This window comes from Dromiciops gliroides, chromosome 3 (assembly GCF_019393635.1).
Source record: "Dromiciops gliroides isolate mDroGli1 chromosome 3, mDroGli1.pri, whole genome shotgun sequence".
Classification (NCBI taxonomy): Eukaryota; Metazoa; Chordata; class Mammalia; order Microbiotheria; family Microbiotheriidae; genus Dromiciops; species Dromiciops gliroides.
In genome coordinates, this window is record NC_057863.1 from 433,634,436 (window position 1) to 433,647,532 (window position 13,097).

At 35.9% G+C, this 13,097-nt stretch overlaps 1 protein-coding gene across 1 annotated transcript in view; it reads left to right on the forward strand.

Moving 5' to 3' along the window:
• The window catches only part of CCDC141 (coiled-coil domain containing 141), a 254,579-nt gene that overhangs the window by 60,210 nt on the left and 181,272 nt on the right, over positions 1–13,097 (forward strand). The window contains exon 6 of the mRNA XM_043990782.1: positions 1,373–1,626. Coding sequence (XP_043846717.1) covers positions 1,373–1,626 — 254 coding nt within the window. The remainder of the gene's footprint in view (positions 1–1,372; positions 1,627–13,097) is intronic.

A 13,097-nucleotide genomic window follows, 5' to 3' on the forward strand; every position in this document is an offset into this window, starting at 1 on the left:
CAGTGATTGATGCTTTTACTGATAGGAACTTCATAACTGAGGCCATCAAAGGCAAGTGTTTGCCAGAAGGATAGGAATCCTGGGAAAAGACAGCCTTTCTCAAAGGAGTTTGAGGTGGAAAGGTGGAAGTTAGTTTCTTTTCCTTCTAGTGTATTAGCATTTGATGCAACAATGAGCTAGCTTGCATGCAGCAGCTGGTGTGGGTTGGGGAAAGAGGCAAGCAGCTCTAGCTCCTCAGACTGGCAACTGAAAAGAAGACCCTTAATTTCAGTGTCATGGAAATGGTTCAGAAGAGCCTGTTGGGTCTCTTTGCAGTCCAAACAAATGGGTGGAATGTTGGTTGAATGACTAAAGGTCATTTAAGTCACATAGTCACATAACTCTCATGTGGCAGTAGGAACAGGTCCAATAAAGCAGATTCAGAAGTAGCAGAGTCTAAGGAAGAAAACCTTGACCCAAGAGCCAAGAGACCACTAATAGGACAGTCTTAAGCAGGTATCTTCATGTGCTTCATGTTTCTCACTTATAAAATGGGGATGATGAGACTACTTTACTGGTATCTGAAGAGAAGTAACCACCTGGTGTTGATGAAAAACATGAATTCTGAGTTTGGCTCTTGTAAGAGCTTGAGAAACAAATTATATAAATCATTCCTTCCAACTTTTACTACCAGTAAAAACACAGCTCATAGATGTTGAGTGAGTCATGAAGTGTTGGGGTGATGTGACTACAAAATATAATTTTATAAATGTATAAGGATGTATTATACCTTAACTAAATGGTGGCCTTATCTTAATTAGTTCAACTATGTTTTTCCAATACTCAACAGTACCAGACCTGTTGTTTAGTATAGCCAAAACCCCCTCCAAAACCCCCTTAAATATATAACTTTGTAAAGATTATTCATAATATTCAGATGGTCATAAGAGTTATTATTTTTATTTTTATTAGATAAGTTGTATTGATGCCTTTTGTTTTTACATTAGTCATTTCTGAATATGTGTCTCACCCTTACCTCAGTAATAAACTAATTCTCCATTATAATCAAGAAAAAGTCAACATAAACAGTTGCTAGAGTTTCTGACACTGTATGTAACATTGTCTTCATTTATTCCCCCTTGCCTCTCTGCTGAAGGAAGAGGAAGAAAGTATAAATCATAGGAGTTTAAAAGAGAAATTACAATTTTTTTTCTTTACTGATTGAAGTAGAAAAATGCAATAACTGACTCAAAGAATCACAGAATCTTAGAGTTGGAAAGAACCTTAGTGACCCAGCTTTTCTCCATCAAAGGTAGTTCTGAGGACCTGAGTTTTGTGAGGTGTGCAGTTTGGTTCTCACTGAGATTTGGTTTGCCATGTCTTTTTCTTCCAGAGCTCTTAGGACGATCCCTAACCCTCCTAAACAAAAGTCAACAACTGACTGAATTCATAGAAAAATTCAAATGTGATGGACCTAATGTGAACCCTGAGTTGATTCAGGGGGCTCAAAGTAGCTGCTTGAAGATTGACAGCCTTCTTGAATTGCTACAAGACAGAAGAAGGCAGTTGGACAAGTACCTGAAACAGCAACGCCAGGAGCTGGAGCAGGTCCTGCAGATTTGCCAGTGGGACCAAGAGGAAAACCAGGTATTTATCCTACAAAGGATTATTGATGATATGTGGCCTCAGCAGAGAGCCATGGGGATTAATACCTGGGTTAGCTGTACTCAGAAGAGCAGGTTTCTTTACGTTTCTTTGTCATTTAAGCCATTTATAATAAAAAAAAAATAGGGGGCAGCTAGGTGAGGCAGTGGATAGAGCACAGGCCTTGGAGTCAGGAGGACCTGAGTTCAAATCCGGCCTCAGCCACTTGACACTTACTAGCTGTGTGACCCTGGGCAAGTCACTTAACCCCAGTTGCGTCACCAAAAAAAAAAAAAAAGTAAAATAAAAAAAAATAGAGCTTTGCAGAATGGCCAACTCTCAAGTGACTCAGAGATATGTCTATTTTTCAGCACATGCAGATGAGGAATACTACAGGCTTTGCAGAGTTCTGAAAATCAATTGCCCACAGGTGCTGTGAGCATTCATGGAAATCAAAGCCTGAAAGGTGACACTTTTTTACCTTTGTAATTTTTAGGTAGTCTAGAATTAAAAACAACCAAGAAACAAAAGTCCAATTTTATTAAAAATGATTATACTATTTAATTTTCATTTTAAACAAGGCTTCTTAGCCTTTTTTCTGTGTGTCACAGACTCCTTTGGTGGTCTGGTGAAGCCTATGGACCCCTTCTCAGAACAATGTTTCTAAATGCATAGGATTATCAAGGAAACCATTGGTTTCCATCATCATGAAAATGATGATGTAATTATTTTTCTTAGCTAAGTTCATGGATACTTTGAAATGTATACATGGACTCCCAAGGGGTCTGTAGCCCACAGGTTAAGAACTCTTGGTTTAAAAGTTTGGTGGAAAGAAGAGGATTTTGGTAAGGAAAGATGATTTAAGGGTAGGTTTCTTTGTTTGTTTATTTTAGCTTATATGAAAACCAGGAATCTATAAAAAAAAGAAGAGCAAATACATTTTCACTAGAAAATGAAAAGCCACTGATATCTTAAAATAAAAAGAAGCCAAACATTAAAGACCTAGAAATGTTCTTCAGTTTAAAGTGATAATTATGTTTTTTTTTTAGTGCTGAAGATTTTCATTAAGGCCACCCCTTGGCTGCCCAATTCTCATTGCATTTCTGCTTCACAGGAATGTTAATCTTTGTAGTCAGGTGCTTGTTAAGGTCTAAGAATGTGCTGTGGGCATGATCATGGTCAGAGGATCACATAAATGATATCCCAATCTTTTGTAGCCTTAACATTTCCTCTCATGCAGTGGAATTTTCTGAGGAAAAGGAAGATAATCTATTCCTCAGTGTTCCATTAAAATAGATTATTTTGTTTAGTGGGTAAAAGGTGATAGAATCCAGTTCAGTACTGGCCTTGTGTGACTTAATTGCTTTTACAGTAGTAGGGAGTTCATAGAATAGATTTTTTTAAATAGCATTTATTTATTCCAATTACATTGTAAAAACAATTTTTAATCATTTAAAAATATTTTGAATTCAAAAATTTTTCCCTCCTTTACCCCTCCCAAAAACTGTAAGCAATTTGATATGTTACATATGTGAAAGTGTGCAAACATCTTTCCATATTAGTCATGTTGTGAGAGAAGAAAAAGACCAAAAGGGAAAAAAACAGGGGAAAAAAGTGAAAATAGTATGTTTCAATATGAATTCAGATTCCATCAGTTTTTCTCTGGATATGAATAGCATTTTCTATCATAAGTCCTTTGGAATTGTTTTGGATCATTATATTTATGAAAATAGGGAAATCATTCACAGTTCTTCATAAAACAATGTTGTTATTACTGTTGCAATGTTCTCTTGGCTCTGCTCACTTCACTTTGCATTAGTTCATGCAAGTCTTTCCAGGTTTTTCAGATATCTGCCTTCTCATCATTTTTTATAGAACACTAGTATTCCATTACATTAATATATTACAGTTTCTTCAGCCATTTCCCAATTGATGAACATTCCCTCGATTTTTAATTCTTTGTCACCATGAAAGAGCTGCTGTAAATATTTTTGTACATGTAGGTCCTTTCCCCTTTTTTGGATGTCTTTGGAATACAGACCTAGCAGAGGTATTGTTGATCAAAGAGTATACACAGTTTGGTTGACCTTTGGGCATAGTTCCAAATTATTCTTCAGAATGGTTGGATCAGTTCACAACTCTACCAATAGTACATTAGTGTCCCAATTTTCTCACATCCAACATTTATCATTTTCTTTTTCTGTCATATTAGCCAATCTGATGGCTGTCAGGTGGTATCAGAATTGTTTTAATTTGTATTTCTCTAATCAATAGTGATTTAGAGCATTTTTTCATATGAGACTATAGTTTTGATTTTAGAATTGATTTTTGAAGGAAAACAAACATGGTCAAACATAACAAGAATTATTGAACCATAGAATATCAGAACTGGAAGAAGCCTTAAGAAATCATTTAGTCATGATTATATGAAATTGAAAAGCTTCTACACAAACAAAATTAATGCATCTAGGATAAGAAGGGAAGGGTTCAAATGGGGAAAACATCTTTGTATAAAGTTTCTAGGATAAGGGTTTGGTATCTAAAACAAAAAGATAAAACATACATATATAATACTCAACATATATGTATATGTATACCTATGCATATGTATTTCCTGGCTTAGTGAATGGTAAACTCTAATGAGTTTAATAATGAGCAGCTAAGTGGCTCATTAGATAGTGTACTGGGCCAAGAGTCAGAGAGACTCATCTTTTCCTGAATTCAGATATGGCCTCAAATACTTACTAGCTGTGTGACCCTGGGCAAGTCACTTAACCCTGTTTGCCTCGGTTTCCTCATGTGTAAAATGAGTTGGAGAAGGAAATGGCAAACCATTCCAGTATCTTTGCCAAGAAAACCCCAAATGGTGTCACAAAGAGTCAGACTTGACAAAAATGACTGAATAACAACAAAAACTCTAATGGACAACCATGAAAATTCATATATATATATATATATATGTGTGTGTGTGTGTGTGTGTGTTTGTATATAAATGTATACACACATCTGTATATGTTGATGGGCTACGGATCAGTATAACCATTTTGGAAAGCAATGTAGAATTAGGCAAATAAAGTGATTAATATGTTCATATCCTTTTGACCCAGAGATTATACTACTAGGCTTATATTCCAAGGAGGTCATTGATAAGAAGAAAGTCCTCAAATATAACAAAATATTAATGAAAATACTTTTTGTGATAGCAAAGAATTGAGAACAAAGTAGATGTTGTAGTGCACAAAGAACTGGACCTGAAGTTAGGAAGACCTAAATTTAGATCCTGCCTAAGACGTTAACTAGCTATGTGACCTTAGCTTAACACATAACTTCTGTTTGTCCAGTTTCCTCAACTGCATAATAGGAACAGCAATATCACCTACTTTGCAAGGCTGTTGTAAGGATCAAATGAGTTATTTCTAAAAAAAAAAATTACTTAGCACAGTGCCTGGCACATTGTAGGTGCTATGTAAATGCTTATTCCCTCCTCTTCCCCTTCATTTTCCCATTTAGAAGCAGAAACTCATGGGATTGCTGTAAAGTGTAAGTGAAATATAGAACATAAAAGTCGAGAGAGGCAACATAATTTAGTGGAAACAATGTGAGACCTGGTGTCAAGAGAGACCCGGTTTCAGATCACATCTCTGACAGTTATTAGCTGTGTGAATAGGGACAAATCTCTTAACCATTTGTAAAAATGGGACAAAAATAACTGTTGTACCCACCTTATAGGGGTACCATGAGGCTCAAATAAGATAATGTATATAAGTTATCTGAAAACCTTAAAGCAACATAGAGATGACAGCTATAGTTATAATTAGGAGAAATTAAAACCTAGTCTTCTAATGCCCTTTCCAGAGCTTTTCCCATTGTGCAAAGGTACTTTTAAAAGGTATGTTTTATAATGAATTTCTTACTTTGGAATGTACAGGAACCTGGCTCAGAATACTGTATCTTACAGTGTAAAAACATCTAGTCAAAAAGTAAAAAATTAAATCCAATGGATTGTGTGACATCACACAGGGGAAACAAAAAATGTTTCATTAAATCAATAACTTTAACTGAACTTAATTAAATTTCATCTAATACATATGTACAGCTAAAAATGCCCAATATTAGTATATCATAGATCCATCCACTGAGACTGTTTAAAATGTCATTTATGATAACTATTTCTGTCAATCACTCAGTTAACATTGATTAAGCTCTTACTATATGCAAGGTATTATATTAAGTGTTAAGGATACAAAGAAAGGCAAAAACATCTCCCCTGCCCTCAAGGAGCTCACATTTTAAAACTATTAATAGTCAGTCAAACGAATCCCTTTGCAATGTTCTTTTTTGGGGGGGTGGGGGGTGGGAATGATGATTAAGTGACTTGCCCAGGGACACACAGTTAGTATGTGTCAAGTCAAGTGTCTGAGGCTGGATTTGAACTCAAGTCCTCCTGAATCAAGGGCTGGTGCTTTATCCTCTGTGCCACCTAGCTGCCCCCATGCAATGTTCTTTATAAAAACCACTCCATCAATCATTTAGTCAACAAGTATTTATGAAGCATTTACTACATGGTAAGCACTAGGGACATAGAGAAAGACAAAAAGACAGTCCCTACCTTCAGGGAGCTGGCATGCAAAAACAAAAAACCCATGTACATTCTATCTGTCTGTCTGTCTAAAATAAATAGAAGGTAGTCTTAGGGGAAAGAGACTAGCAGTGGGGAAGACCAGGAGAGGTCTCTTACCAAGGGTGAGATTCTAGTATTTTTCAAGTTTTATATTGTGTGATACTATATATACTTCAATAAAAATGCATATGGAATAAGAATGCAGTTTAAAATAGGAGAAAATCCTCTAAAATTAGATGCATTTGGGGATATTATTTTTTAAATTAGCTCAAAATTCTGTAGCAATCATTCAATCTACATCTTCTTCCCCCCGCCCCATAATCTTACTGGCTTAATGAATGGGAAATTGTGGAATTTAATTGAAGGAGTCCTTTTTCCCCAATTCATGCCCCCAAATAGCTATTTTTAGATATACCTTTGAAATTCTGGAATGCTGACTGCTCTTAAAGGGTACAGAATATTAATGGTGCTGATTTGAACTTGATTGCTAGTGTCATTAGGGAAAAAGACTGGACCTGTGATTTTATCAATTTGGGAAGAGGAAACCACCTCTATGAATTCAGATTGCCATCTCCTCTGCAACATATAGTCTTAGAGGGACAGCTAGGTGGTGCAGTAGATAAAGCACCAACCTTGGATTCAGGAAGAACTGAGTTCAAATCCAGTCTCAGATACTTGACACTTACTAGCTGTGTGACCCTGGCCAAGTCACTTAACCCTCATTGCCCCCACACAAAAAAGTGCATAAATATTTATTTATTTTTCATATTTATGCACATCAATTGAGTTTTACAGTATAGTTAACATTAAAAACCATAGATACCACATCCCCATCTCTGCAGATCCGGGACTAAATTTGGTTTAATTACATAGCATAGCCAAATTTAATTCCATAATATTCAGTTTCATTTTTTTCTTCTTGCTCTTTCCATTTGCATTGTTATAATTGTATATATTGCTTTCTTGGTTTTATTTCACTTTGCATTAGTCCATATAAGTCTTTCTGGTCTTTTCTATGTTTCATATTGACAATTTCTTAAAGGATAATAATATTTTGTTGCTTTTCTGTACCATAAGGTGCTATTTCCTAATTAATGGGAATATACATTATTTCCAGTTCCCTATGACTACAAAAAGTATTGCTAGGAACATTCTGTCTTTGACCTTTTTCAACTCCTCCCTTCTCTCTCTCTCTCTCTCTCTCTCTCTCTCTCTCTCTCTCTCTATATATATATATATATATATATATATATATATATATATGTGTGTGTGTGTGTGTGTGTGTATACACACATGCTGCTCCATTAGCCTCGCCTCTTTTATAGACAGTACCCATGAGCAAACTCACTTCCTTATATCAAGGAAAATCACATGGCTTGCCCCTAGACGCCTTCTACTCATGGCGAAGCTTTCCTACAGTAGCTCTCCAGCAGGTGGCGTCATTCCAATCGTTACACTGTATAGGTAGCTTAATTTCATTTTCTGAAATTGGATTCTTTAGGATATCTAGTTCGTGTTTCACCCATTTGGATATTTTTGTGAAAATCTTCAATTTCTCTTAAATCCTCAATTTTGCTAGCATATAATTTGCTTTTGATAGATTTGGAAATCACTTTACTGAAATATTTTGTTTATAAAGAAAATTTCTCAAAGTGGTAGAAATACTTAAAAATATTAAAGCTGGACGTTCAGATCTTATTCTGGTGTGTTATTGTGATGTAGAGAGATCATTTATTCTCAAAGACAATAGCAATGGAATTCAGGTGCTAACAAATCCTACCAATATGGTGTTGTGAATGGTTTTGGCAATGGACTATATTTCTTTTGTCTATGCACTAGACTATATTTGGAAAGGCTCATCACCTTGTTGGTTTTAGGGTGATAAAAAATTCAGGAGCAGCAACTTTCATAGGTCATCCACTAATTCATAAAAGGAATGAAGCCTGCATTAGTGGAGATGAAAACCAGTGATCCAAATCACAAACCCTTGAAGTATTGAAGAATTAGAACTGAATGGGTATTAGGAATGGTCTAAACTAATCCCTTCTCTTTGAAAATGAAGAAACTGGGGGCAGCTAGGTGGTGCAGTGGATAGAGCACCGGCCCTGGATTCAGGAGTACCTGAGTTCAAATCTGACCTCAGACACTTGACACTTACTAGCTGTGTGACCATGGGCAAGTTACTTAACCCCCATTGCCCTAAAAAAACAAAACCAAACCAAAAAAAAAAAGAAAATGAAGAAACTGAGTCCCAGAGGGGGGAAATAACTTTATCCAAGTTAGACAAGTAGTGAGTAGCCAAACTAAACTTAACAACCAATATTCTCTGACTCTGAATTCAGTACTATTTCCACTATATCATATTATTTTTGCTATTCTACTTTGCAATAGTTAAAATCTTGCAATGATTTTAGAAAGTTTAGAAAGATTAACTTTGTAATTCAGTAACCTAGTTAGAAGATCCCAATTCAATCAGTCTTTTGCTATGAATGGAAATTAGAGCAATGGCTTGATAATACTTATATTCAATTATATTCACTAGAAAAAGCGCTGTGATTTTTGATTTCAAGGAACCCAGATACTTTCTCCTAGATTTCATTACTCCTATTGATATGAAGCCTATACAAAAGTCCTCCTTCAGTGTCTCATCATGGTCTGGAAGTGATGTGAATTCTTGAAAATATTCCAGAATATAAACTTGGTGAGCCTCTAACAAGATGAAAATGATTTTAAGAGTGGATTTGGTAATAAACTATGTCTGTTGCCCAAGTGCTGTATGGCTAGGCTCATCGCTGGAGAGTTGGCCTCATTAAAATGGATGAATGAATGAATGAATGAGTGAGTGAATGAAAGAACAAGCATTTATTAGTTACTTAATATGCACCAACTACTGTACTAACTCCTGGAGATACAAATATAAAAATGAAGACTGTCTCTTCCTTTAAGAAGCTTACATTCTAATTGGAGGTAGTGGTGGTGGGGGGGATATTTTCATTAATGGGACCATAGGGAAAGTAGATTGACACACCAATTCTAGTAGCAAATCCATCACATTCTACAAGAAGCTTTTTTTTCTGATTCCTCACCCACTAATGTTCTCCTTCCAAACTACCCTTTATTTACCTGCTTTGAATTTTATTATATATTTATTATGTATATATAACATTTTGTGTACTTTGAAATTAGGAGTTATTTTATTCTCTGTATTTTTCCCTAGCACTTAACAATGTTCCTGGAACATATTAGGCACTTAACAAATACTGATTGATTGACCAAAAGGTTTGTGAATGAATTGAAATAAGCTGAAACATGTATGATCATCCTTCAACGTGATTAAATTGAAGGACACTGACATTGGCAGGATGAAAATTTAAAGTTGTGTGTCCATTAAAGAACAAAATTTTGCTTCTCCCCCAACTCTGCTCCTCCTCACACTCCTTGGTACCTAATGCAATTGCCTTTGAATAATCAAGAATGTAATTATTATTATCATAGTCAATGAATAAGATAATTACTTAAATAGGAGAATTCAGGGTATCCCACTTTTTAAAACTCCCACATTATCACTGTCCTTTATAATCACTACCAATAGAGTTAGTAGTGATGATGAATGTGTGGGAATGCTTAAAACCAAACCAAACCAAACAAACAAAAAAAAGACACAATGTGGGATCACATTTATTTCCCCACTATGCCCAGGTGAAGACTGTTCTTCGATTTAATGCTCTATGTATCATTTGCCAGACATAGGCTGATGGCAAATAAAATTCATTTTGTATAATACTTAACAAGTGCAATACCATATTTAAATGACCATTCCATTAATGCTTGTTGATAATGATTGTTATGAAAACAAGAGACATCTAAAAGTGAATATACAGCAGAAATAATAAAAACAGAAAATTAATTTTTTTCAAAGTTCCACTTTAAATTTTGTCCGTGTATAACCAACTTTCCATGTTCAATTGGAACATGGCTTCTAGGCCACTAGGTTTTATGTGACCTGTTGTGGATTGACTGAAAACCTATTAGTATGAAGTACCTGGTTGATTTACTTGGTAGTCTAAGGCCATTATAATGCAAGTGTGTCAGCTCATGAATTAATGTAGACCTTACCACCTCTTCCTGGATGTAAAAACTGAGGGCTGCCATGATGGTGGTTACTGATGTCTCAAGGCCAGGTTTTGGGTATAACAGAAGAGTCTAGGTCATTTGGCATGTTTTTGTCAATTTTTTTTATCTATCTTAAGAACAAATAGGATGTTTTCTTTTGGCTTTTTGTTTGTTTGCTTGTTTTTTGCAGGGCAATGAGGGTTAAGTGACTTGCCCAGGGTCACATAGCTAAGTAAGTGTCAAGTGTCTGAGTCTGGATTTGAACTCAGGTCCTCCTGAATCCAGGGCTGGTGCTCAATCCACTGTGCCACCTAGCTGCCCCAGGCTTTTTAAAAAAACTTTTTGTTATATTTTCCTTTGAAACTTGCCCAGTTAATTAATTACCATAATGCATGCCACTTTCTATTGAATTTTTTTTTCTTTTTTTAGTGAGGCAATTGGGGTTAAGTGACTTGCCCAAGGTCACACAACTAGCAAGTGTTAAGTGTCTGAGGCTGGATTTGAACTCAGGTATTCCTGACTCCAGGGCCGGTGCTCTATCCACTGTGCCACCTAGCTGCCCCTTTCTATTGAATTTTAACAGAAAGAAATGATGCATGTTTTTCAGTGTTGCCTTTATTTATATTGTTGTAGTCACTGTATCTATTAGATGTGTGATGCTCTGCTTTTACCCTCCCCCTCCACCCCATATTGGATTCATCCAGATGGATTCAAAATTCTTCACATTCATTCTTCTTTATGGCACAATAGTGTTCCAATGAATTCATATGGCACAGTTGGTTCATTCATTGGACACATTTTGTGTCTTAGTTATTTTTTGACAGTCATTTTGTTTGATTAGGAATATCAAAAATTACATGGAGAATCATAGTGCTGATTGCACAGAAGCGTAGTCACAGGGCAGTTTGCCCTTAAGAACTCTGCAGTTTTCTGAATAAGGATCCTATTCAAGATGCATTTTGCACATGCCTATTTTTAAGTACTTGTGGCCTAAAGCATTTGTATCAGAACCTAGTTCAGAATCCAGAAGTATAACTAATTTCCCTTTGTTAGGGGAGGTAAATGACTAAGGATCACAACTGATAAATAAGATTTCCATCATCAGCAGCACCAAGTAACAACAACCCTAAACCCCTATTCCCCATGAAAGACGAATGAAAAATGCAGCTTCTTTCTTCTGTTTCTAATAAGGAAGGGATGAGCTGATAAGCATAATCACAACACTTTTCTTTATCAATGTTTTTAATATGTAAAAATGTGCACTTATTTTAAATAGAAAGTGGAGCAGCTGACCTTCCTTTTCAATGCCGGGAGCATTTTGTTTTGCAGATAATCTGCTTCATTAATGAAAATCAGAGGCAGATTGGGGTATTTTGTGCATAATTAATTATCTTGGCAAGAAGATTTATGAATGTAATTTTTCTCAATTGCTCTAATCAGGCTTATGTGAGACAAACAAATAAATTAAACCTAAGTTATTCATGGTCTCTTTGTAAAAGGCTGTGTCAAGGGCACAGAGGAGAATTGAGCAAACATAAGAATAGAAAACCACTTTTCACTACACTGACTATGCATGTGTCTAAGATGGACGTTCTAGAAGAATGTGAATTCTGTGGACAATTGGAGGGTGTTAATGAGTTGTCAATTTAGAAATGTGATAAATATTATATAATATTTATACGTATATTAGAGTCTTTATTAATAACAATGAAAATGACAACAGAAATGACTCATCTGTGCATTAGCCATCTGCTTGATGATCATTGAAAATGTGTGTGGGGTGTGTGTGTCTGTGTGTGTGTGTGTGTCTGTGTGTGTGTGTGTGTCTGTGTGTGTGTCTGTGTCTGTGTGTGTGTCTGTGTCTGTGTCTGTGTCTGTGTGCCTGCTCAGGGTCCTGCCCAGGTGGATATGTGCTCCTCTGGGAGCAATGCTAAGGCCCCTTGTTGGAATGGAGAAGTTTGTGTATCTGAAGGTAGCTTTCAATCATTGGTCTGGCATGTAGCCAAGAGATGGGTATAACCACCATGTGTGAAATCCTGTTGGGAATCAATTTCATTACTTAAACTGCAGCAGATTTAATAACATTCATAGAATTTCCCTATGAACAACAAACTGTCTTCAGAGTTCACATCTGAGGACAATTAGCAGCAATAGGTATCCACTATCTTAAAGTTGTTATAAGGGGTATGCAATTTTTAATGTGACAGTAGCTTTAACTAATTAGAAACTGCTAGATGAAGTAAAAGTTATGAAGTATATGCCATGCCAGACTAACCTTATTTTCTTTTTTGCCTCAAGAGAATGCTTCAGACATAGTACAACATCTGGGTTTCAACAAGTCATTTGACAAAATCTCTCAAGATGTCTCCAAGTATAAGATAGATGGACAGGATGACAGGACAGGTAGATTAAGAACTGGTTGAAGGATTAGACAAGAGTCTTTAATGGAGAGCCCAGGCTTTGACCAAATTCTATCCACTATTCCTGTGAAGGAATAAACGGCATGCTTATCATATTTGTGAATAACACAACTTATATTGATAGCTAACAGATTGAATGACAGAACTAGGGCCCTAAAAGATCTTAACAAATTGGAATGATGGGTAAAATCTGGTATAATGAAATGTATACTTTGCTTATCTCAATGGCTTTGTGATCTCATTGACCCACCATGTGTGCCAATTGTGAACCATCTATGTCTTCTCACCCTATGCAATTCTCATCTGTGTTCTTCCATACG